Raw genomic sequence first — 25,671 nt, 5'->3', positions numbered from 1 at the left:
CAACGCCCACGACAGCAAAGAGCTCTTCACTATCGTCAGGGAGTTCTCCAACTCCAGCACCGGCACCAACGACATCACTCCGTCACAAGACCTCTGCGACTCCCTCGCCTCGTTCTTCCACCGCAAGATCGCCGACATCCACAACAGCTTCGGCGCCCCACCCACGCACCCAACCGTCAAACCAACGCCCCCCACCGCCACCCTTCGCACCTGGACCACGGTGACCACCGAAGACACAGCCCGCACGATGAACACCATCCACTCCGGATCACCGACCGACCCCCTGCCCACACCACGTCTTCAACAAGGCCGACTCCACCATCGCACCCCAACTCCGGAACATCAACGCCTCCTTCAACACCGCCACCTTCCCGGAGAGCTGGAAGCACGCCGAGATCAGCGCCCTCCTGAAGAAACCTACAGCGGACCCCACCGATCTCAAAAACTTCCGCCCCATCTCGCTCCTCCCTTTTACTGCTAAAGTCATCAAGAAGATCGTCAACAGACAGCTGACCGCCTTCCTCGAGACGAACGGATCCCTCGACCCCTCACAGTCCGGCTTCAGAGCCAACCACAGCACCGAGACCGCCCTCATCGCAGCCACCAACAACATCCGGACCCTGCTCGACAAGGGGGAAACAGTGGCCCTCATCCTCCTGGACCTCTCCGCTGCATTCGACACGGTCTGCCACCGCACCCTAGTCCAACGCCTCTGCAACATCGGTATCCAAGAGAAGGCACTGGAGTGGATCATCTCGTTCCTCGCCGGAAGAACACAAAGAGTCCGCCTCCCCCCGTTTCGCTCCGAGGCCACCGAAGTCATCTGCGGCGTCCCGCAAGGATCTTCACTCAGCCCCACCCTCTTCAACATCTACATGAAACCTCTCGCAGCCATCGCACGCCAGCACAACCTCAACATCATCTCTTACGCCGACGACACCCAGCTGATCCTCTCCCTCACCAGAGACCCCGACACCGACAGAACCAGCCTACACGAAGGGATGAAAGACGTCGCCGAGTGGATGAAGGACAGCCGCCTGAAACTGAACTCGGACAAGACGGAAGTCCTCATCCTGGGATCTTCGCCCTCCGCCTGGGACGACTCCTGGTGGCCCCCAGCCCTGGGCACCGCACCCAAGCCAACCGACCACGCACGCAACCTGGGCTTCATCCTGGACCCCTCCCTCTCGATGACCAGACAAGTCAACGCCGTCTCCTCATCGTGCTTCAACACCCTGCGTATTCTTCGCAAGATCTTCCGCTGGATCCCGACCGAGACCAGGAAGACTGTCACCCAGGCACTCGTCACCAGCCGACTGGACTACGGAAACGCCCTCTACGCCGGAACCACAGCCAAGCTACAGAAAAGACTCCAGCGCATCCAGAACGCCTCCGCCCGACTCATCCTGGATGTCCCCCGACGCAGCCACATCTCCAGCCACCTGAGGAACCTGCACTGGCTCCCCGTCGACAAGAGGATCACGTTCCGGCTCCTCACCCACGCACACAAGTCTCTCCACGACCTGGGCCCCAAGTACCTCAATGACCACCTGACCTTCTACACGCCCACCTGCCACCTACGGTCCACCAGCCTCGCCCTCGCAGCCGTACCACGCATCCGAAGAGCCACCGCTGGAGGAAGATCCTTCTCTTACCTGGCTGCCAAGACTTGGAACTCCCTCCCCATCCACACCTTCGGCTGACCCAGGACCATCTCGCCTTCAGGAAACAACTCAAGACCTGGCTGTTCGAGCAGTAGCATACCCCTCCCCCCAAGCGCCTTGAGACCCTCCCGGGTGAGTAGTGCGCTATACAAATGGCATGATTGATTGATTGATGGGCTCAAAAGGCGCCTTCATCAATTGCGCCAAAACAACATTGAGATGCCAAGTAGGAGGAGGACGCCGAATGGGCAGAAACATCCGGAACAGCCCCTTGAAAAACTGCCTAATAACTCTGGAAGAGTAGAGAGAAGAAGACCCATCCTGCCGAAAATGAGATATTGCCGCTAGGAAGACCTTCAAAGTGGAGTGGGAAAGTCCTGATTGAGCCAACTGCAGAAAGAACGGCAGAAGTTGAGCAGGAGCAGAGTGCACGGGATGGATGTTGGCAGATGCACACCAGTGACAGAACCTTTTCCACTTTAGCTTGTAAGTCTTTACTGTGGACGGAGCTCTCGCATTGGCAAGAACGTCTCTCCATGCTGGCGAAATGTTCAAGTTGGCAAATTCAAGGTGCTCAGGTTCCATGCCGATAATTTGAGAGAGGAGGGGTCCGGATGGCAGATCTGACCCTGGTCCATTGTGAGGAGATTAGCTCGAGGACGAAGGAGGATGGGTTTGCACTGTGAGAGAAGCAGCAGTTCCGAGAACCACGCTTGTTGAGGCCATCTGGGAGTGATCAGGAGAATGTGGCACGGCTGTCTCCGCATTTTCCACAACACTCGAGGAACCAGCGGGATCGGTGGAAAAGCGTAGGCAAATAGATTGCACAGTCCATCAAAAGGGCATTCCCGCACGACCCTTGATGGGGAAGCCAGCTTGCATAAGACTGGCATTTCCGGTTCACAGGGCTGACAAAAAGATCATGGTCTGGCGACCCCACAGCCGAAAGATGAAGTCCTATGCTAGGGGGGTAGGTACAGGTATTCCATCTGAGGTTTTCACAACATTAGAACAAGATTTTGAAATTCTTCCACCTAACTCCCATGTTGTTGTGGGTGGTGATTTCAATTCAACTTTTGAGCCCCTGGGAGAAGAGGATAGAAGTCTAACGGAGGAGGAAGATAGCAGGTGGGGAATACCGCAACTAGAGATTCCCCCTATAAAAAGATGGAGTGCCACGGCTATCAGGATTAAGAGTCTCTGCCTCTCCAGAGGATTAAGAGCCACGAATGGGAGGACACATTCTGATTTAAATGGAAACTTTACCTTTGACAACGGTCGTGCAACTAGCAGGATCGATTACTTTCTAATCGATGTAAGAGCATGGTCCGAATTAATAGACATGGCAGTTGTACCACGCTTGGAGAGTGACCACCATCCTCTGTATATGATATTTCACCCCTATTATGAAGCTAATGCACCCATAAATAATAAGCAGATGATAACACAAGATGTTGTGTGCTCTAATAACCAAAGACATCTGAAATGGGGAACGCTGCTAGGGAATGAAAGGAAATTAGAACAGTTGAAAAATTTAGTAAAAGACGAGGTTAGTGCTATCAAGTTGCTCTATGGGAATTCTAACTTCGTGGAATACATGATGGAGGCCCACAAAAATTTGTTTATTAAACTCCAAAGCTTTTTTCTTAAAACAGTAGATCCAACTGTTTCTAAAAAATCCCAACCCGTTAAAGGCTGGTATGATAAAAACTGCAGACTAGCAAGGCAAAATCTAAGTATAGAATTGAAAACAGGAAACCCTATGGCCGTTAGAAAGGCAAGAGACATCTATAGGCAGACACAAAAGCAATCAAAGAGGCGCTGGGACGAGGAGGGTTGGAGCGAGCTAAAACAGGCTTGTACTAATAAGGATTCAAAGCAGTTTTGGGCCCTGGTTAAATGGAACAGATGGGGGGTAGCAGCCCAACCACAAAACCATGTGTCTCAGGAAGGATGGAATGACTTTTTCCAACCTCAGTATGCTAGAAACCCGAGATATGCAGCCATATCTCTCCCCGAAACTGTCTTTTATAAAGCTCAAATATTTACTGAAAAGGAGGTTAACCTGGCGCTCGACTGCGTGTCACGCGGAAAAGCACCAGGCATGGATGGCATCCCAGCAGATGTTTTTTTATCTGACCGCCATCATGGTGTACATATTTCACTTGGTTGGCCAATGCAATAGCCATGGGTGGAGAAGTCCCTCCCTCGTGGAAAGGGGCTGAAATTATTCCAATATTCAAAAAGGGGGATAAAACGCAGGCAAAAAATTATAGACCCATTAGCTTAATTGACACCGCACAGAAAATAATGGGTCGATTGGTCCAGAACAAATTACAGCAGTGGATCGAAGACCAAAATATATTGTCGCCATTCCAAGCGGGCTTTCGCCCTTTGACCAGCAGTGTTGACCAAGTTTTTTATTTCCTAGCCATCTACTGGAGAAATGTTACACTCCGAAATAGTAGACTGTATGCAGTCTTTGTGGACCTAAAAGGCGCATTTGATCTGGTCCCGAGAGAAAAACTGTGGGAAACATTGGCCAATGTGGGAATTAGTGGAGAGCTCCTTACTTTACTTGTCCGCCTTCACGAAAATAATTTTGCAAAAATAAGGTGGGGCAAACAGGGGGAAGTGACGGCCCCTTTTCCAGTTGAACGGGGGGTGAGGCAAGGATGTGTTCTGGCCCCAACGCTCTTTTCAATCTACATTAACGGAATTGTGGAATACTTAAATAAATCCCCAACTGACGCCCCATTGGTAGCAGGTGTACACGTCCCCGTACTAATGTTCGCGGACGATACGCTTTTGCTATCACGCACGCCTAGTGGCTTGCAGAAAGCGGTTGACGCTTTTGGGGACTTTTGTGACAGCCGTGGCTTGGAATTAAACACTAGTAAAACTAAATTTATGTGTCTAAGTTCCCAATCGGCTTTCAGGGGGGTAATAAAATTTAAGGGCGAACCACTGGAAAGGGTAGATGCCTTTACTTACCTGGGCATTATTCTCCAACATGATATGAAATGGAAATCACACACTGACATGGCATTACTAAAATTTAATCAGCTAGCAGGTGCGGTCTCCATTAAACATAATACATCTTTGACAAGACCCATTAACTGTGCGCTTGAAATTTACAGCATGAAGGTACTGAGTGCATGCTTATATGGGTCTGAACTATGGGGATTTTCGAACCTAGGTAATTTGGGGCGGGCGGAAAATAGATTTTTGCGAGGGCTTGTTGGGGCCCCACAGAGCACCCCTATAATCCCACTAAAGATGGAATTAGGCAGGAGAAACATTGAAGATATTGCTCGCCTACGCCCTTTGTTGTATTGGAGGCGCCTAATGGTAACCCCAGAATTAAGCCACTATGCATCAGCTTTTCTTGATGTTGTGAATTTTGACCGATTTTACTGTATTATTTGGCTAAAAGAGCTCCGGGGTACACTAGGGAAACTGGGCCTACATCATTTGTGGGGCAACAAGGATGTTGCCTTATTCCCAACAAAAAAGCAACTGAAGGCCATTTATTGGGACTCGGTATATGTTACAATGTATCGTAAAGGCCTGCAATCTACCCTGTCATCTCGCTTTTTGGACTTTAAACAACTTCCATTATATGAAAAATATTGGGACTTAATCGAACGTCCATTTGACAGGAAACTATATTTCCAATTTCGTGTGGGAACACTCCCAGTGAATGCTTTCAGACAAAACTGGTCTTCATCGCAGGATCCTCACTGCGATCATTGTAAAAATCAAATAGAAGACATTGCACATTTGTTTTTTGTCTGCCCCTTATATGTCACCCCCCGGCGAAAATGGTTAAAACCAGTTTGTAAAAATATGGGCACTCACTGTTGCTCGCAAGCTCTCAGAATCTTAACATCTGATTCCTCAACATTACTGGCAACAGGCGTAGCAAAATTTTTGGCCTGGGCGTGGGTAATAAGATTACGTGCTGCTAAAGCCTACTAGCTAATATGTATTAATAACTGCCTCCTTTAATGACGTATGTTTTTAAACTTTTTCTAAATGAATTATTAATGTATGACTACATATTTTAGATCTTATCAGCATTCGACTTTTCTGTTTAATATGTTTTTAATTAATTGTTTTTAGGTCTAGTATTTATTGTACAATGGTTAGGAAGTTTGCTTTTATGACCAAAAGTCGAATAAAGCTTTGAAATGAAATGAGATGAAGTCCAGAGTCGGCTGATGCAACTCCCACTCGTGCGTCGAGGACGCGTACCTGCTGAGGGAATCCGCTAAGATGTTGGAGATGCCTGGGAGGTGAACCGCTGTCAGGGTAATTTGGTGACGGAGTGCCCAGTCCCAGATGCTCTGTGCCAGCTGAGAGAGGAGCGGTAACTTGGTGCCGTCCTGTTTGTTTAGATAGTGCATACTGGTGGTATTGTCGGTTTGAATGAGCACTGATTCTCCCTGAAGCAGAAGACGGAAAGACTTGAGCGCAAGGAAAATGGCCATTAGTTCCAGTCTGTTGATGTGCCAGGAACGTTGAGACAGGGTCCACTTGCCTTTTATGGATAGCCCCTGAAGATGTGCTCCCCAACCTTCCAGGGAGGCATCCGTGGTAAGGACGAGCTCTGAAGCGATGGTTAGGAAAGAAGTACCGGAGGCGAAGTGTGACGGTTGAGCCCACCAGTGGAGAGCGGACCTCAGACAAGCGGTCACCAGGACCAGATCGTTGAAAGAGCCGGTGACCTAACACCACTGTTTGTCCAGTTCCTCCTGAATTGGGAGACTATTGAGCCTGCAATATGGGATCAGGGAGATGCAGGAGGACGCCATCCCGAGAAAAGATTTCAATACACGAACTGAAACGGACCCTTTTGAACTGATGAGATCCACTAGGCGTAGAATCCGCAGCTGACATTCGAGAGACACGAATGCCTTAGCCAGCGAAGTATTCAGAGTGACGCCTAGAAAGGTCCTGCAGGGAACTGGATCGACCTGAGACTTCTTGGTGTTGATGGACAGACCGAGGGAGTAGAATAGAGTAATTCAGAATCGAGTGTACAGAGACGCTTGATGATGAGATTGCGACTTGATGAGACAGTCGTCCAGGTAGGGAAAGATTTGAACGCCCTTCAAACATAGATGTGCCACCACTGGGGCCAGGACTTTCGTGAAGACGCGAGGGGCGGAGCGAAGGCCGAAAGGCAGAGCCTTGAATTGAAAATCTCTGTGCCCTACCCAGAAGCGCAAGTACTTCCGGTGCCTTGGAAGTACTTGAAATAGGCATCCTGGAGATCGAAGGTGGTCAGGAAGTCGCCCTTCGAGAGTAGGCGAGAATTTCCAAGAGCGTGAGCATGCAGAAGGATTGGCACTTCAGGTACTTGTTTAAGGCCCTTAAGTCGAGGATTGGACGCCATTCGCCGGACTTCTTAAGGACTAGGAAAAAACGGGAATAGAATCCGATTCCCTTCTGAGACTTGGGAACCACTTCGATGGCACCCTTCTGAATCATGAGACAAATTTGTCGAAAGAGCTCCTTGAGGTGAGCCGGAGGTGGACCAGTTGGTGGAGTGTTTGGAGGGAACTTGACAAACTCCAAAGCATGCCTTTTGACACAATGTCCAGCACCCAACGGTCCGAAGTGATTGAAGACCAATTGGAAAAGAAAAGGGAGATTCGACCTCCAACTTTCAGCGGGGAAGGCAAGTCATTGCTTCTTAGAAGCGGAGCCTCTGTAGGAAGACTTTCCTCTGTACGACTTGGTAGACTGTTGCCGATAGGACTGCTGTGATTGGGAGGAATATCTCAGATTTCCTTGACCGTAGGATCGGTATTGGTTGGATCCGCCGCGAAAAGAGGAGGAGGTGCCGCATCCACCACGAAAAGGCTGCTTGCGGAACTGCAAAGTGCCTAGGGCACGAGCCGTCTCTGTGTCCTTTTTGATGGTCTGAAGTGCGTCGTCCATATGCTGGCCAAAGAGCGATTCGCCGTCATAGGGCATGTCGAGGATTTTCGCCTGAACCTCCTGGTGAAAAGAGGTGGAACTAAGCCATCCCTGACAACGTAAAACAGCTGCCCCCACAAGCTGATGAAAACCAGTGCACGTAATGTCCACAGAGCAGTCGATAATTTCTGGTGACGCTCTCTCTCCCTCCTGAAGAATCTTGAGAGCCTCTGCTCTGGAGGGCTCAGAAATGAGGTCGATAAAAGAAGACATATCTGACCACATCTGGCAGTCGTAGCGACCCATAATGGCCAAAGAATTCGCAGTCCTCAGGGTGGTAGAAGCCATAGTGGAAAATGTACGCCCAATGGCATCCAGACGACATCCTTCACGGTCAGGTGGTGCAGTAATAGGAGAAGACCGATTCCTGGAACGGCGCTGTGCGGCCTGGGTGATCAAGGAATCGGGTTTAGGCTGCGCTACCAGGCAAGCTGGAGAACCCTGGGACGCCGGCATGGAATTTGGCGTCTGCATCAGTTTGACACCCTCATTCCAGATAAAGTCAATTATGGGAACTGCACGGATCTGTTTAAGAGGTTAACTCATGAAATCATAAAGAAAACAGTCCTCATCCTTCTGAACCATCGGGACTTTAAAGCGCAGCGCCACCCATTCCATAAGTTGGTGAAAATCAACTATATCAACAGGGGGGAATCCCCTGGACCCGAAGGGGGTGGCGACGGTGTCTGGATCTGATAATCGTCCCAATCCGCCATGGTCCCATCATCATCAACTTCGCCGTCTTCCCGATCTGGGCGAACGTCATCATCCTCATAAACAGTTGCATGAACCTGAATAGATATTGCAGATGGCCCTGGCAGTGCAGTAGAGGAAGGAACCGCTGTAGATGCAGGCACCGTAGCCTGAGAAGATCCATGGTGAGATGGTGGAAATTGTCTATTGTAATCCTCCAACATGTATTGGAGATTAGAAATGAGGGAAAACTGTATTTGCGCTGTAGGAACCTGAGTAGAAGGTTCCTCCTCATGGAAGTAATGATCTTCCTGATCGTCCTCATAGTCCTGACATTTGATGACCAGTCCTGAAATTGGTGATGGAGGCTGAGAATGACGTGGAATCGGAAGCTGAGCCAAAGACACCTGTCGACGGAGCAGAGGGTCAACAGCAGGAGTCCCAGATCCGGATGATGAAATTGGCACCATAGGCAATGATGCGAAGGTAGACGTCGACGACAGTAACTTCGTCAACGGAACAACCACCATCAACGAAGTCGTCGACGACGAGACCACCGCTGTCGACAGAGCCACCGTCGATGGAGCCACCGCCGACGGCGAAACAGCCGTCGATGGAGCACCCGCCGACGAAGAGGCTCTCTTCACAGAAGGCGTTGACGAAGACTTTGACGTCGAAGAGACTCCCTTTTTAGACGTCGACGAGGTGATTGGAATCGTCAACGAAGCTCACACACACCACCGTCGACACTGAAGACGTCAACGCAGCCGCCGTCGACGACGACCCGCTGGCACAAGTCGTCGTCAGAGAGCCAGAGACGGCAGATCTCGTAGGCGGACAGACCGTCGACACACTCGTCGACTATTTAGCACGTTTTTTTTGGTGGAAACATGCGTAGAAAGAGCCGTAGACGCCTGAGAGTCAGATCTCGAGGGCGTAGCCGTAGCAGGAAAAAGTGGAGACACTGCAGGAGCCTTCTGGAGCTGAAACTTCATCTTCTTTAGGAATGGAGATGGCAAGTCCTGCACACTGCTACACTTAGAAGTGGCTCTAGACACACCTGACACAAGGCTTTCTGCATCAGAAAGAGGTGAATCCTTATCCTTCAACCTCTGCAACCACAGGAGGAGATGCTCTTCCCTGTCCTTAAGGGTCTTGGTTGAAAAAGTCCTGATTTTTACATTTGCCTACCTCATGCTCTGGATAGAGACAGTAAATACACTTCTTGTGAGGGTCCTCTGAGAAGAGCCGCAATTTCCCACAAGAAGCACATGAGCGAAACAGACTTCTTACTCGAAGACATCCCAAAAACTGTAGAAATCCACAAAGAAGTTGAAAACTGAGCAGAGCTCAGGGAGACTCCCTTCACACGACGTGCGGTAGAAAATCTGAGGGCCTGAGCCTCTGAGGAGAAGGTTCGAGAGGGGTGCTTGCGCGTGATTGGCTGTAGTTTGGACTAGCATAATGGCATGGATATGCTATGAAAGTGCTTTTTTCCTTTTAATGTATTCCTATGTGTTAATGCTAACCTTGGTATTTAGGAGTATTTATGGTTTTAAAATTTATGCAATTATGTTTTTATATACATATATGATTGGTTTCATTGCTATTTTATTTACCGTGGGGCTCCCACTTCGACGACGGAGAATATTCAAGCATGTGAATCTATGAAAGACACCCCAATACTGGAGAATTAGCATTAAAAAACCTTAGAAATTCACTGAAAAAACCATAGGTTTCACACATGTTGTAGTTAGCTGGACATTTCAATCATACAAAACCATTGAAATTCCCCCGTTATAGTTAGTTCAGCTAACTATAACTTGTGCGCCCGCAATGCACTGCTGATGACGTCACTGTGAGAAGTTAGCCTGGCATATGATGTCCACTATTCTAGTGGGCACCTTGCACCAATCTAAACGACCCTTCTTGATGGTGGTTGTAAAGTCAACCTTATAGACAAGCTATCCCAGTGGTAGCATGGACCAGCAGATTTAGGCTAAAACCTCAGAGAGCATGTGAAGCAAGATGTTTTACCAATTATAATCGCCTTGAGTACCAAATGAAAGGACACCACACAAGGCATATATCAAATATATATGTATTTATTTTTGACACAACCCCTCTGAACTCTTTATGGGGTCAGAGATCGAAGTACATCACAAGTTACTCATTAAGCATACTATGAGTTGCACAAATACAGTTCTGCCCTAGGGGCCTCACAAACCATATACTAAGTAAGTGGTATAAGAACAACTTCAGGAATAGGGAATCGCTGGGGCTACACTAGACAACCAAGGGTTAGGAAGTAAAAGACCCACGGGAGATGCGTGACATGTCTAATTTACCATTGACTTATAATGGAGAACGAAGAAGTTACTGATTACGGACACTTCCGGATGGACTACAGTAAAACCCCTTTAAACTAGGACACTTCGAGAGTCAACACCCACTGGAGCACCGAGTACTCGAGTTACCTCACCCAGGGAAGCCGGGTGCATAGGTGTCTTTTCGTGTCGGGTTTTGTCAATGTTTTCTATGGAGATCTGCAAAGAAGTGCTGCAGGCGACCAGAGGAAAAGTGTCCGGGTGGATCCAAGGTTGGATTGGAGACGAGAAGAACCTGAAAGCAGAGGGGACAGAGTCTGGGTCACTAGCCAGTGACCAGGAAGGAACCAGGCGATGTCGAGTAGATTTCAGGTGAAGAGGTGAAGCTTGTCTCTGCAGCCACGAGGACCAGGAGGCGTCGACGATGACCAGGAGCTGGATTTGAGCTGTCCCACGAAGGATCTAGTTGACTGCGGTGTCGGTATCCGGACTGGACCCAACAAGCCTTGGTAACCGCAATCCACGCAAGAGTGAAGATTGGCTTCAGGTCAGACCAGCGAGGTCTGGGGAGCTTCTCCTTTGGCAGGAAGCTGGGGCAAGCCTGGAGCAACCAGGCCAGCGGTGTAAATTCAAAGGTTCGTCTTCAGAGGGCTCACTAGCCAACGGGCTAGCAACCGGGAAGACGCGTCGAGCTGAAATGCAGGAGCAGGCCCCACGCGGCACTCGTGGAGTGTGGAGGGCTGAGCTTTGGTGCACATGGCGCTCGGGTCTGGGGCTTCGAGGGTGCCTCAGGAGTTGCACTGTTAGCAAAGTGAATGATGTCCAGGGTGTCCGGTCCCACGTCTATTGTGTCCGCCACGGGTCTCAGCTTTGCTGTGGATGTGGGTCGGAGACGGAGAAGTCTGGAAGTCCACTTCCTGAGTAGCGGAGTCTTCGGGTTCCGGCAGGAGCGTCGACAAAGGAAACCGGCAAGTTATTGGTGGTGCCTGTTTGCACAGGGTGGTCACTCCTTGACCACAAGCGAGGTGTCTTCAGTTTTCTAGTCGATATAGAACGTCGAAGGTCCAAGAGTTCGTGTCAAAGTTTCTTCCAGGATTAATCTAAAGTCTCTAGACTCATCTCCTATCTTTATAATGAGTTTAGGTGCTGGATTACCTGCTAGGTCCCTCCTATAGTTGGACCCTGAGAAGGGGGTGGTTACACCCCTTTCCATTTGCCCAGTTTCGCACCAGAGTGAGGCTGGAGTGCCCCAACAACTGGTTTGAACCGGGCTATGCATGGAGCACTTTGTGTGCCCCAGGCAGTGTCTGGAAAATCATCTTTCCAGTCAACCCACCCTGCCCCAATACACTACAGGCTGTCTGGGGAGGAAACCTATTGTCCAGGCCTCCCTTGCCGGAGGTTCGTCCAGCAGCAGGAGGTCAGACTTGTGTCTGTGGCAGCAGCATCCATTTTGGGATGCTGAGGCTCTGTTTAACTTTAACCGGGTAAAGCAGTAACTACATGTCTTTTCCCTCTAGAAGGGTGGAATGCTACCCCCGCTGCCAGAACTGACACCTTACACGACATGTTTTGATAAAGCTAAACCAAAGTTAGCATTAACCGTGATAATTAGAATGCACTTAAGAGTATATGGTATGGCTATATCATAGAACAGCTATAAGGAGATGGTTCCGAAAGCTGCAGAAGGGCTCAGCTCATGCTAGAGCACCTTCTCACATAAAACCAAGCACTCTGCCTTCAGGATTGTCAAGGCCTGCCATAGAAGTGACTTATAGGTATGTATGTGTCTGTATATAAGAGTAGATATAGGTATACTATATCTAAGTAAGGGGTGATTACACACCTTACCCAAGCTGAGTGATCAGCCTGTGGGGTCAGTTAGGATGGCCAGCCAGGGGTGGCATAATACATGCTGCAGCCCCTAGTATGCCTTGGATGCACCTATGCCCTGGTACCTATGGTACACTATACAGGGGCTCACAAAGGTGACCCAATTCCCAATCAGGTATGTACCTAAAGTACATGGTATCAATTTAGAGAGAGAACAGCTGGGCTGTGGGTCTGATTAGCAGGCCCACAGCCACACTAAAGTCGAAAAAACAGAGAATCACAGCAAAAAGTGGGGGTGACCATAGGAAGCAGACCCTACTTTCCAACAGTCACAAATTACATCACTCATTACATGGTCAGTGACATCACTAATGATATCACTGATGACATCTCAAATGACATCACAGATATCATCCAGTGAATGTGTGTCTTTCTGAAAAATAAATATTTTTTATATATGTATTTCTAAAGGTCGATGGATGAATAAATGGGTAAATAGGTGTCTAAATGGATTTTTTTTTGTAAAATTGATTGCATAACTGACTTATTAAGTATATCTTAGTGAATACATCTATTAGTGAGTAATGTTTACATATGTAAATATCTGTATCAGTGTCTCACTTTGTGAATAAGTGGCTGCATGGGTTGGTGAGTAGCTACATGAGTGTCTATATAGTTTATTAGTTGGTTTTTTGAGTATCAGAATGAGTGTGTATGGTTTGATGGGGGTATTACTTAGCGCACAGATGCATGAATGACTGACTCACTATGTGTTTTGAAGACAGTTTGTGTGCAGGACTGTATGGGTGGATGAGTGTGTGTATGGATGTGTTTGTGAGTGAATGACTGTCTCAATAGTATCTTTATGAGTAACTACATATGTTTTAAACTAGTATATGTGAGTATTGATGTATATAAGTGAGTATATGTGAGAGTGAGAGATTGGAAGAGTTCCTGTATAAATAAGTATGTGTTTCTATAAGTGATTGTTTAAGAGAGTAAGTATGTGTACGGTTCTGTAGAAGTAAGTGTAGTGGTGTGTATAGCTGTATATGCAAGTAAATGGATGTTTTATAGTTTATTTGCGTGTGTGAGTATGTGTGTGAGTAACTATGGATGAGTATCGGTGTGTAAAAGGATGTATAGGTGTATGAGTACATATGATGAGTGAGTACATGTATGAGTGACTATATAGAACTGTTGGTGAATGAGTGGATGTGTATGTAGATGTTGGAATTACTGAATAGGTTGTTGTAACTCTTATTGGTATCTCCAATTTTTTGAAAATTTGATTTTCTATTTTTGAATGTGTGTATCAAAGGTTATATCAGCGAGAGAGGAGGTCTGCCACTCACAAGGATGAGGTCATCGGTGAGGTCATCAGTGATGTCATTTGAGATGTCATCAGTGATGTCACTGACCATGTCATGAGTAATGTAATATGTGACATCAGCAGTGCATTGCGGGCACGCGAGTTATAGTTAGTTAGCTGAACTAACTATAACGGGGGAATTTCAATGGGTTTGTATGAGTGAAATTTCCAGCAAACTATAACATGTGTGAAACCTATGGTTTTTTCAGTGAATTTCTAAGGTTTTTTAAATGCTAATTCCTAACTATAACGTGGCTGAAACCTGTGGTTTTTTCAGTGAATTTCAAAGGTTTTGTAAAAGATAATTTTTAAATGTATTGTTATATTTTTTTACATTGATTTACATTGTTTTAAAGTATTTATTTTTAGATATTTTATTTTTTAAATTACATTACATATTTTTAATATAAATTGAAAAAATATTTTTAAAAATATTAAAATTGTAATTCTTTTTTTTTTCATTTATATATATTTTATTTTGCAGGCAATGATATCCTATTGAAGGAAATTCAGGATACTGGTAAGTACGGTTAAAATTTCTTTTCAGGATCAGTACTGGGCTGAAAGATGCAGCACTGAGGTCTCTCCTGATAACAGGTGAGTAAATTGGAATTCGTAGTTCGGCTGATTTAAGAGAAATTTTTTAAAGTTCCAAAACTCCACACTTAGAAGAATTTTCGAGTGAAACCAGTAAATGTTAGCCTATGGTAGGAAATTCAAGTTACTGTAAGTATGGTTAGAATTACTTTTCAGGATAAGTAGTGGGCTAAAAGATGCAGCACTGAGGTCTCTCCTGATAACAGGTGAGTACATCAGAATTTGTAGTTCGGCTGATTTTAGAGGAATATTTTGCTCAATAGTGAAGGAAGGGGGCGGGGCCTGAGGTGACATGTGTGCAAACACTACCTGTGGCGCGTTTTAAGTTGGAGAATTAATTCCTCTTCAATCCTGAGGTCCCCTGTGGGCCAAGTAGCCCACCAGGTACCTCCAGTATGCGCCAGGGAGCTGTGTTGCAGAGAGGTGTTCAGAGGCCACGCCCCCTTTTTACAAAACTGTGCAACGCTGCTCCGTGGCACTTACTAGAGGTACCTGTTGGGCTAGTTGGCCCCTAGGGGACTTCTGGATTGAAGAGAGATTAATTCCCCAACTTAAAACGCACCACAGTGCATGTTTGCAGACATCACCTCAAGCCCCGCCCCCTACCTTCACAACTGTGCAAATGCGCCCCGTAGCACTTTTTAAGTTGGGGGATTAAATGCCCTTGCATACTGGGGGTCAACTAGCCCACCAGGAACCTCCAGTATGCGCCAGGGGACTGCCTTGCAGAGAGGTGTAAAAAGGGGCCTGGCCTCATTACACCTCTCTGCAACGCAGCCCCTGGCGCGTTTCCAGATTGGGAACTAATTCCCCTTGAATACTGGGGGTCCCTGGGGGCCAACTAGCCCACCAGGAACCTCCAGTATGCGCCAGGGGGCTACGTCCTTGTGGGACCACCTAAGCAGGCCTAGGGGGTCAGGGTGTTTCTACCCTGCCCCCTTTTCGCGTTTCTTTTTCTGCTTTCTTGTGCCTCCGTTCTACCGAGGCACAAAATGGCTGCCAACACTTCCTGGTTTGGAGTGTTGACAGCCAATTAGCATAAAGCTCGTGCTCGGGAGGGTACGCGTACTGTACGCCTACTGTACTTCGTCTATAGATAGATCTATAATTTTACTTTTGATTTTCCCAGGAACTACAGAACGGATTTACACCATTTAACAAAAAGCGTGATCCTCGAACAAAACTCTACCTTTTTGCCACATTTGGTGTAATTCCATTTAGCAGTTCGGGCTGTAGCCGTGTCTGTAGGTCCTTATGGAAAATTGCATTGGGAAAACACGTTTAGGGACCCCCCTTTTTTCTTGGCCTCAGCTTCACGAATCACCCCGAAACTTTCAGGGATGCAGCGGAATGCCCCATCTTCTTTGAGAATTTCGCAAAGATTCGTCAACCGGCGCCAAAGTTATTCCAAATAGAATGTTGCGGATTTCCTATGGAAACTAGGTCCTAACTATAACAACGTACTGGCAACCGCCAGTAGGTAATATATACATACACACACACACACACACACACATATATATATATATATATATATATATATTGCAAAACGCAAAACCCCAAATCCCGGGTTTAGTAATGAGAGCACTCCAAGCCAGTACGGCGTAGGTTCGCCAAGTCTTTTATTAGTCAAAGACCTCCTCAGCAATCAGTCTACAAACGCGTTTCGGCGTTACCGCCTTGGTCAGTGTAAACTGACACTGTTTTCAAAGTGTATTTAAAATAGAGGCCGTGATTGTCATCAGTCACGTGTCCTCAAACAAAATATACATAAACATAGAAAACGGTACTTGAAATAATTCATTCATTACTAATGCGGCAGCCATCTTTCAATGAATAGTCTACTCATTCTGATGTGTACATTCATAGGCATAATAGGAGAACCAATTAATAATTGAACACAATTTAAACATGGAATCACATTACATTCAGTTTTTGTCCCCTATGCTTATTGTCTCATGCACATGACATTTATGCCGCTAGTACCTATATAAGTGATTTTCAAACTCAATTCTTGTTGGAAATCACTGTCAGTTCACAGAATTTTGGGTCACCAAAGAGAATAACACAGTTAAATTGTAAACAATCTAGCCCTGGATGGGCGTAACGATCTACTTATGAGCATATAAATAATTGTTATACATTAAATCACTGTGCTGTACCAAAAAATTATCAAAACAGATAAATCATATAAATTCCATTTATGGTGACGGGTCAGACTACTCTGTATATTAAGGGAGCTCTACACATGTCTATTTTCCAGATTTCTAAGAAAGAAGATGGGGAAACAAGAAGGGATTATTTTTAGATGTGAGTCCACATCTCTTCTTCATTATTCATCCCTCCCGGGGTCTTAGTCTGTAACTGGATAATGAATCTTGACTCTAATGTTCTTAGTCTCTTTATCCAGTTTCCCCCTCTTTCTGTTCTGACTAGTTGATCCAAAATGAAATAAGTCAATAAGTTACTGTTACTGTCATGCATCTGCTCGAAATGGCGGGCTACTGGATAATTTGGATCCTTTGAGGAGATAGCCCTCATATGTTCTAGGACCCTGAGTTTGGTGGGTTTCACTGTGCTCCCTATATACCTCTTCCCACAGGGACATGTCAGACAGTAGACAGTATAGTCAGAATTACAATTCACCAATTTGGTTATTCTGCCTTTCTTCTTTCTTCCTGGAATATAGTATTCCTTGACTTTTTGGGAATTCTTACAGGCCTTGCACTTCATGCAAGGATAGAAGCCTGAAACAGTGATTTTTTTCTTCCTTCTTTTTTCATAGTGGCTGTCCACAAGATGGTCTTTGAAAGAGTTGCCCTTTCTGTAAGTGACCAGAGGGTAATCAGATAATGACTTTCCGATTACGGAATCTGATTTCAAAATCTTCCAGTTCTTGCGCATTATATTGAAGACTTCTGGAGATTTTTCCGAGTAATCGGTAATTAGTCTGATCTTAGTGTCTGAAGGCCTGGGTTTGTCAATCAACAGGTTTTTTCTTTCAACCAAATTGCTTCTCACTTCTGCTTGTTTAAGGATTCCTCTCCCATAACCTCTCTGAGAGAATCTGTTCTTAGACTGTTCCCTGGCTCTCACAAACTCCTGTGAGGTTGAGCAATTTCGCTTAATTCGCAAAAACTCTCCCAAGGGGATATTATTGATTACACTGCGGGGGTGGTAACTGCGTGAGTGCAATATAGTGTTACCCGCCGTAGGTTTTCTATAGACAGCGGTCTGAATTTTGTTGTTTTCCACAAAGACCCGAAGGTCCAAGTAGAAAACCTCTCTTTGACTCAAATTACTCGTGAAGCTGAGATTCAACTTGTTCTTATTCAACTCTGAGATATATTTTTCAGCCTCCTTCTGTGGACCCCGCCACACCAAAAACAAGTCGTCGATGTAGCGGGTCCACAGGACAATGTTATCCATCCACCGCTCGTTCTCTCCCGCCCAGGCCACGTGCTTCTCCCACCAGCCCACGAAGAGATTCGCGTAGCTGGGGGCGAAGCACGTGCCCCTCGCGGTCCCCTGCAATTGTAGATACAGTTTACCTGCAAATAGGAAAATATTGTTTCTTAAACAGAAGTCTGTGAGTTCCAATAACATTAAGTTATGGCCTCGATACTTGATGGGTCTCAGTTCTAGGAAGTTCTTCATTGCCATTAGACCGTCTTCGTGTTTGATGGACGTATATAAGCTGGCAATGTCTAAAGTAATTAGGATCATATCCTCTTCCCATACCACATCCTGTATGATTCTCAAAAAGTCCTTCGTATCTTTGAGATACGAGCTAAGGTCCTTCACGAATGGGGCAATGAAGCTATCGATATAGAAAAAAATATATAAAAAAAAAAAATAAAAAAAAAAAAATATATATATATATATATATATAAATATATATATATATATTAAAAGGTCATCAATCGCCAGCTACATCTGAAGATGTTTTTGATTTAGGACTTCAAGCACCTCAAATGCTGCCACTCTCTCAATGAATCTTAGGTGTCCTGCCCCCACCACAGCAATCAAAAAAGGGGGTAAAAGAATATTTTTTTTTTATATATTTCTGAAACCTCCTTCAGGTGCTACCCTAATAGCGATAGAAGAAGGTTAGGAGTTATAATGAAAATTCCAAGACAGGAGAAACAAAACTTGACGGGTAAAATAACATTGTTAACATCATTCAATATCATTCTGATAGTACCTTCTTCATCAGCCGAATAAGACTTAAAGACCGTTTCATCACATGCTTCTTCTGGACAGGTACATGAAAGGGACATCTTATTTTCAGTATTCAAAAAGACTTGGTCCTCAGGTGCTGTTTCTATGCACAAAAAACGTGAACAAAAGGTTTGTAAAGATTGCTGAATAGATCAGAAAGAATGGTTTAGTGAATGTTTTAACAAACGGAGAATTTCAAGTCAAGGTTTTTTAAAGAATGATTTTAGCCCAACACGGTCAGTAGAGTTTACCAATTTGTCAACGTATGCATCCCTTGTACTATTCATGACTACTGGAGTACTAGAGAGAAGAGAGCACCCCCCACAAGGTCCAGCTTTAACCTCTGCGATCCAATTATTCTACAATTTACAACATAAGCCTGTCCCAGATTCTAATCGCACAGAATCTTGAATGTAGTTGTCTAAAGTCTTAGTTTGTGATCCGCCCTCAACGTACAGTTGCACCATTGTATATGCTAAGTACCTGTGGGCAATGTTGGCCCTTGAACTCCTTAAGACGTCGTGCACAAGAAATGCTATCATAGATTGTCATGGACCATCTAAGTCATCTAAAGCAAAAGAACATCACCCTGTGGAGTGAGCAACATATGTGATATACTCTTCCTGTTCCTTGAGTATATGAAATACCCCACACCCTAGATGGATGCCATTACAATATCACTTAAATCGATTTGACTAGTTCTGCACTCACTGCCAGCATGACCAATCAGGATCTTCACCCAGACCCAGACTATTCCTGGGTAATTTGACTTCTAAAACAAGATGATGGAAGTAAGGCTTAAATGAATCTTATTTTCTCACACAAGGAAGGGGAGAGGGTAAAAAAACTACTCTACTACCCCGAACCCCCTGGAATCTATATAATACACACACGAAGGGGTGGAGAGGAACGACCACAGATAGAGAAGCCAGAAAGCAGTGACACAATTGTATGTTTGGAAAAACTGCCCTCACTCACACACAAATGTGTGTGACATGCTTCATCATCGGATCTGCTACAATGCCCTAGCGTAGCCATGCACAGGGCCGAGCATAGGGAGGGGGAACCCAAAACACAAAGACAAAAACAAATTCGGAAGTGCCAAACAGTGTTCACAACAAAAAGTGTCAGTCCAAGACTGGGTACAGTGATAGAACAAAAAGTGCAGTCAGAGTGATGAAATTAAAACTGGCTCATGGATACCTGTTACACCTTTATTCGTAGGTTCCAAGGTCAGGATTAAAAATAAGAGAAGGATGGTGGTGTTAAGGGAGGAAATCAGGATCCTGTAACACCCTTCCTAAGCTGCTAGAGTCAACATGTTTCGACCTGGGCGTGCCCCCAATCAATAGGTCAAGGCGAAGACCCTTCCCTGAGTGCAACAAGGGAAAAACAGCTCAACAGGCCGAAATAGACTGATATTGCCATGTAGAACTGTGTCGTTTACTAAGAACAGAGCACAGAAGAACAACAATGCACCGTAGGAAGGATGAAAAGACTAGCCCTTTCCATAAAATAACAGGTTGAAACTAGCGCACAACCGACCCCCAGGACGATGACCCAAAGGAGACCAAGGCCTGAGTCAATAGAAAAGACGGAAGGAAGGAACTGGAGAGGAAAACTAATCTCCTCGTGCCATATTATAGAAAAGAAGCCCCTCAGCAGAGGTTAACTGTATTTGGAAACACTCAAAGGAGAGCCACAAACTGAACACCTGTGAGGGCTAACTCAATGGCAACTGAAGAGGCCAGCGGAGAACACCACTCTGAAATGTTCTCACAGAACGGGGAGGCTGGGTGGGCGTTAAGGAATCGGCGGCTAGACAACGTCTCTACCAGATACATCGTTACCGAAGGTAAGTAACTCGTACATCTGATAGAGACATCTAGCCACAGATTCCTTAACTTATTATAGATACCACAGCCATACCCCAAAGGGGAGGTGGGCCTGCGACAGAACAACAGAAAGCATCCGATCCGGTAACAAAGTGACGGATAAAGGGGGGAAAGCTGTTGCAGAACAGCCAGACAGCAACCCAAGCAGGTCAAACGAGCAGACATAACGGGATAGGAGATATCCTAAAAATGCCACAATGGCGCTACACCATACCCGTATAAAAATGACAGGTAGAACGGCATGAGCACTATACCAGAGCAGAGAGAGAGAGAGGAACCACTCTCCACTTAATGACGTCACGATGAGCACACCGCCCCAAGCTCGAAAGGAACGTGAAGAGATGCAACCAGAGCCTAACAGACTAGCCTATAGAAGGAAGCTGAAGAAGCCGGTGTCAAGAGCCCAAAGGCAAGAGCTAGAACTAAGTAAGCATGGGCGTAAAATCCGTTCCGTTCGTGGAATTTGCGGATTTTCTGCAATTTCGCGGTCCGCGAATCTCGCGAAATTGTAGAAAAATCCGCGAAATCGCGTTCTGGACAGATTTTCAAAAACTGAAGTACATGAAGCACTTACAGGGTTACAACAGGTGCCCAAGTATAAGCTAATTTCTTTGTAACCATTTACAAAATGGTTACAAAGAAATTAACTTCAACTTGGGCACCTGATTTAACCCTGTAAGTGCTTCCTGAGCGGCGCCTCCAGAGTTGTTGCCTACTTGCAACTATTCTCTGACCCTGCTCTGACCCTCGAAGCATGGTCAGAGAATAGTTACAAGTATGGCACAATGCTCCAGGCTGCCACAAAAATTAAACCACAATAGGAAGCACTTACAGATAAGGAAGCAGGTGCCGGACTTGAAGCTCAAATTCAATAACACATTAACCAGCCCCCGGTTGAGACTGGGCAGGTGTGCTTTCTCCCCATAATCTACAGTGGTGAACCAGAGTGTGCTGTGATGAACCAGAGGATGGTAGTGGTGAACCAGAGGGTGGCTGGGATGAACCAGAGGGTGGCTGGGATGAACCAGAGGGTGGCTGGGATGAACCAGAGGGTGGCTGGGATGAACCAGAGGGTGGCTGGGATAAACCAGAGGGTGGCTGGGATAAACCAGAGGGTGGCTGGGATAAACCAGAGGGTGGCTGGGATAAACCAGAGGGTGGCTGGGATAAACCAGAGGGTGGCTGGGATGAACCAGAGGGTGGCAGGGATGAACCAGAGGGTGGCAGGGATGAACCAGAGGGTGGCAGGGATGAACCAGAGGGTGGCAGGGATGAACCAGAGGGTGGCAGGGATGAACCAGAGGGTGGCAGGGATGAACCAGAGGGTGGCAGGGATGAACCAGAGGGTGGCAGTGGTGAACCAGAGGGTGGCAGTGGTGAACCAGAGGGTGGCAGTGGTGAACCAGAGGGTGGCAGTGGTGAACCAGAGGGTGGCAGTGGTGAACCAGAAGGTGGCAGTGGTGAACCAGAAGGTGGCAGTGATGAACCAGAGGGTGGCAGTGATGAACCAGAGGGTGGCGCTGCTAAACTGCCCAGGAGCCCTGTGGGTGTGAGCCCCTGCACTGCTGAGCTGCCATGGGGTTGTGAGCCCACGCGCTACTGAGCTGCCCCGGGGCTCAGTGGGTGTGAGACCCCGTGCTGCTGAACTGCCCCGGAGCCCTCAGTGTGAAAATCATTTGTGCTCAATTGCCTGGGAGCCCTCTGGGTGTGCACATTGTGCTAAGTGTCCCCCTGCCCCCAGTAAATATATACCCGTACCGCACAGCACCATTATGCTCCTGCACCATGAAGTCTGGTGCCTGGATGCTCCTGATCCGTGTAGGTGGTTCCACCGTCCGTTGCAGTCAAAATGTAAAGTCATAACTTGCTACACAGCACCAATAAACACGTGTCCCCCCTGGCACCGGTATGCGCATGTACCAGGTGTGGAGCACCCGCATGCCACTGCACCCTACTGCCCAGCGCCAGCATATGCCTGTACGGGACAGTTTAGTATAGGATGGGACATTGTCCAGCAGCAGCAGCTGCATGCGCCTGAACCCACTGGACAGGATCAGAATGGCTTTGTACCATCACGCGCAGCAGAGCTATCTTGGACATTTAAAGGATTCTGGGATCCTGCGCCAAACGTATTTTTGCATCTATGAGTTTCCCGAGCGCCATCCCCGTGTAGCTCCTGTGACCAGGAGGCTGCTTTCTCCTCATCTGCTGCTCTGCTCTGTCTCTGACCCTTTACAAACAAGATGCATGTGAACTCGCATAGAAGCCCCACCCGTTTGGCCCCGTCCACCACACACTAGCGGTATGAAGCATCTTCCCGCCGGTCCCGACTATAATGGCCAGCTCACTCAAGGGACCTCGGCGCCTTGTGGCGCGCTGGCAAAGTTACAGGCACACGTGGTCACATATTTGTGCAAATGGCACAAAAATCCACGAGTTCGCGGGAAAATTCGCGAACTGGCGGACTTTTTTTGCAATTTCGCACGAATTCGCGGACCGCGAATTCACAAATTTCACCCATACTTAGCTAGAACCCGAGTAATGTGTTGGGATCAGCCAGCGGGACAAGAAACACGCCAAGTGCACTCCCAATCCTAAAAAGGGTAAGTAGGGGTAACTAGCATCAATTCTAAACCCGCTGAAGCAGGTAGAAATATGCAACAGGCAAACGGCCATAGAGACCTTAAAGTGGCTCACACAATAAGCATAAGAGTGCCCGACTGGGCAGTATGAAGCCAAAGTGGGAAACAACCCACAATTTAGACTTGCAGGCAGTAGCCAAGGACCACTGCCATCAGAAGAGCTGTCCCGCAGGCGTAGCTTTAACAATAGTAGGTGATAATTTGGAAAAAAGGAATATCCTAAGGAAGTGGCCAAAACACCAAGTTAACGAATGGTGGAAAGAGTCTCAGAATCCCAGACCAACACTCCAGAAAATACACGTACAGCGTTGAACACAACAAAGGGAGCATATGTCAAATTGGGAAATCACCCTAGTAAGTGGAAGACAGGAGGAACCCATAGCAACTTGCAACATCTCAAAAAAGCCCCCCCCACACATGGAGATATTGGTCCAGACCTCGCAGCCTCGAAAGAGATGGTGACATAGGAAGAGGAATACCAGGGCAACCGGCATGTATACAGAAATGTATAAATGCACAAGTTACTACTTGTGTAACGATATATCTGTAAGAGACTTTAGTTAGTGATAGATTCCTTACCTTAGAATATCCCCAGGCGTCAGACTGGATCCGGAAATTTTTGCGTAGCAGTACCCTTGCGCGTCGGTAGGCATCGTCTGCGGCTCCGCGTCCGTCGTCGGCGCCGTGATGACGTCGTCGGAGCACTTAGACGCCGCCTCCGTGTGCTGACATCAGTTCTTAGACACAGCTTTTCCGCGCCAGAAGCGCCGAGCCATGTTAAAAACCAACACTGGTGCCATTGAAACTAGGGCCCTGAAAGGGGATGACCTTAACCCTAGATATCAGTTCGCAGAATGGGAAGGATGGGTGGGTCGGTAAGGAATCTATCACTAACTAATGTCTCTTACAGATATATCGTTACACAAGTATTAACATGTGCATCTGAAAGAGACACATTAGTGATAGATTCCTTACCTTAGAATAGATACCCCAGCAATACCAACCCCGGTGCTGGGTCTGCGAACCAATAATCACACCAGAAAGTCCTGGAGGACGGAACGGCCAAAGAAGCCATCCCTCCGGACTTGACTGTCCAGGCAGTAGTGTCTTGCAAACGTGTGCAGCGAGGCGCACGTAGCTGCCTGGCAAATGTCCTGCAAGGGCACTCCCTGGCCCAGGGCAGTTGTAGTCGCCGTGGCCTGCGTGGAATGAGCCCGCAATCCAACTGGAGGCTCCTTTTTAGCCAAGGAGTAACATGCCTGGATACACAAGATGATCCACCGGGAGATGGTCCTCTTGTGCACCGCTTTCCCCTTCTTAGCGCCCACGTAACCAACAAAGAGTTGGTCATTCACCCGGAACTGGCATGTGCGATCCAAATAGAATGAGAGCGCACGTTGTGGGTCCAGACGGTGGAGCCGCTCTTCCTCTTTAGAGGGATGCGGTGGCGGGAAGAAGGTTGGCATGGTGATAGACTGCCCGATGTGGAAGGCTGAGACAACCTTGGGCAGGAAAGATGGCTTAGTACGCAACACAACCTTGTCCGGATGGACAGAAAGGAAAGGAGGAGTACAAGAAAGGGCCTGGAGCTCACTCACTCTCCTGGCAGAGGTGATGGCAACCAGGAAAGCAGTCTTCAAAGTAAGAAGGCGGAGAGGACAGTTGTGAAGTGGCTCCAAGGGAGCGCACATCAGAAACGTAAGAACAAGGTTCAAGTCCCACTGAGGCATCACAAACGGAACAGGAGGGAACGTGTGTGTGATGCCCTTAAGAAAACGATTTACGATAGGGGACTTGAACAAAGAAGGTTGATCAGGCAGCCTTAGAAAGGCTGAAAGGGCAGAAAGGTAGCCCTTGATAGTGCCCATAGCAGAGCCCTGCTGGGCAAGAGAAAGAAGGAAGAGAAGAACCTCAGAGAGAGGGGCAGCAAGAGGATCCACAGCCTTTGCTGTGCACCATGCCACAAATCTGTTCCACCTGCAGGCGTATACCGACTTTGTGGAGGGACGCCTGGCTGCCAGAATGATGTTACAAACTTCAGGAGGCAAGTCAAATGGCCTCAACTGTCGCCGCTCAATCTCCAAGCATGGAGGTGGAGACTGGACAGGTTCGGGTGGAGGACCGTCCCCTGCTGCTGCGACAGAAGGTCCTCCTGAAGAGGCAGACGAACCGGGGGATCGACTGACAGACTGAGTAGCTCTGGATACCAGTACCTTCGCGCCCAGTCCGGAGCCACAAGGATGACTTGGGCCCGGTCGCGCTTGATCTTCTTCAGCACTCTGGGCAGAAGTGGTATAGGCGGAAAGGCGTACAACAGACCGCAACTCCACTCGCGTCGAAAAGCATCTCCGAGCGAGTGCCGCCTTGGAAATTCCAACGCACAGAACTGATGACATTGCGCGTTCTCTTCGGTGGCGAATAGATCTAACCAAGGCTCTC

General features: G+C 47.3%; 1 protein-coding gene across 13 annotated transcripts in view; it reads right to left on the bottom strand.

Annotated features, from left to right (window-relative positions):
* The window catches only part of TDRD6 (tudor domain containing 6), a 2,679,339-nt gene that overhangs the window by 208,941 nt on the left and 2,444,727 nt on the right, over positions 1 to 25,671 (bottom strand). For all 13 annotated transcript variants that reach the window (XM_078647663.1, XM_078647665.1, XM_078647668.1 and 10 more), the window contains one exon: positions 18,679 to 18,798. In XM_078647663.1, the coding sequence (XP_078503789.1) occupies positions 18,679 to 18,798 (120 nt within the window). The remainder of the gene's footprint in view (positions 1 to 18,678; positions 18,799 to 25,671) is intronic.

This window comes from Lissotriton helveticus, chromosome 6 (assembly GCF_964261635.1).
Source record: "Lissotriton helveticus chromosome 6, aLisHel1.1, whole genome shotgun sequence".
Classification (NCBI taxonomy): domain Eukaryota; kingdom Metazoa; phylum Chordata; class Amphibia; order Caudata; family Salamandridae; genus Lissotriton; species Lissotriton helveticus.
This window is presented reverse-complemented; position numbering and strand designations above follow the sequence as displayed.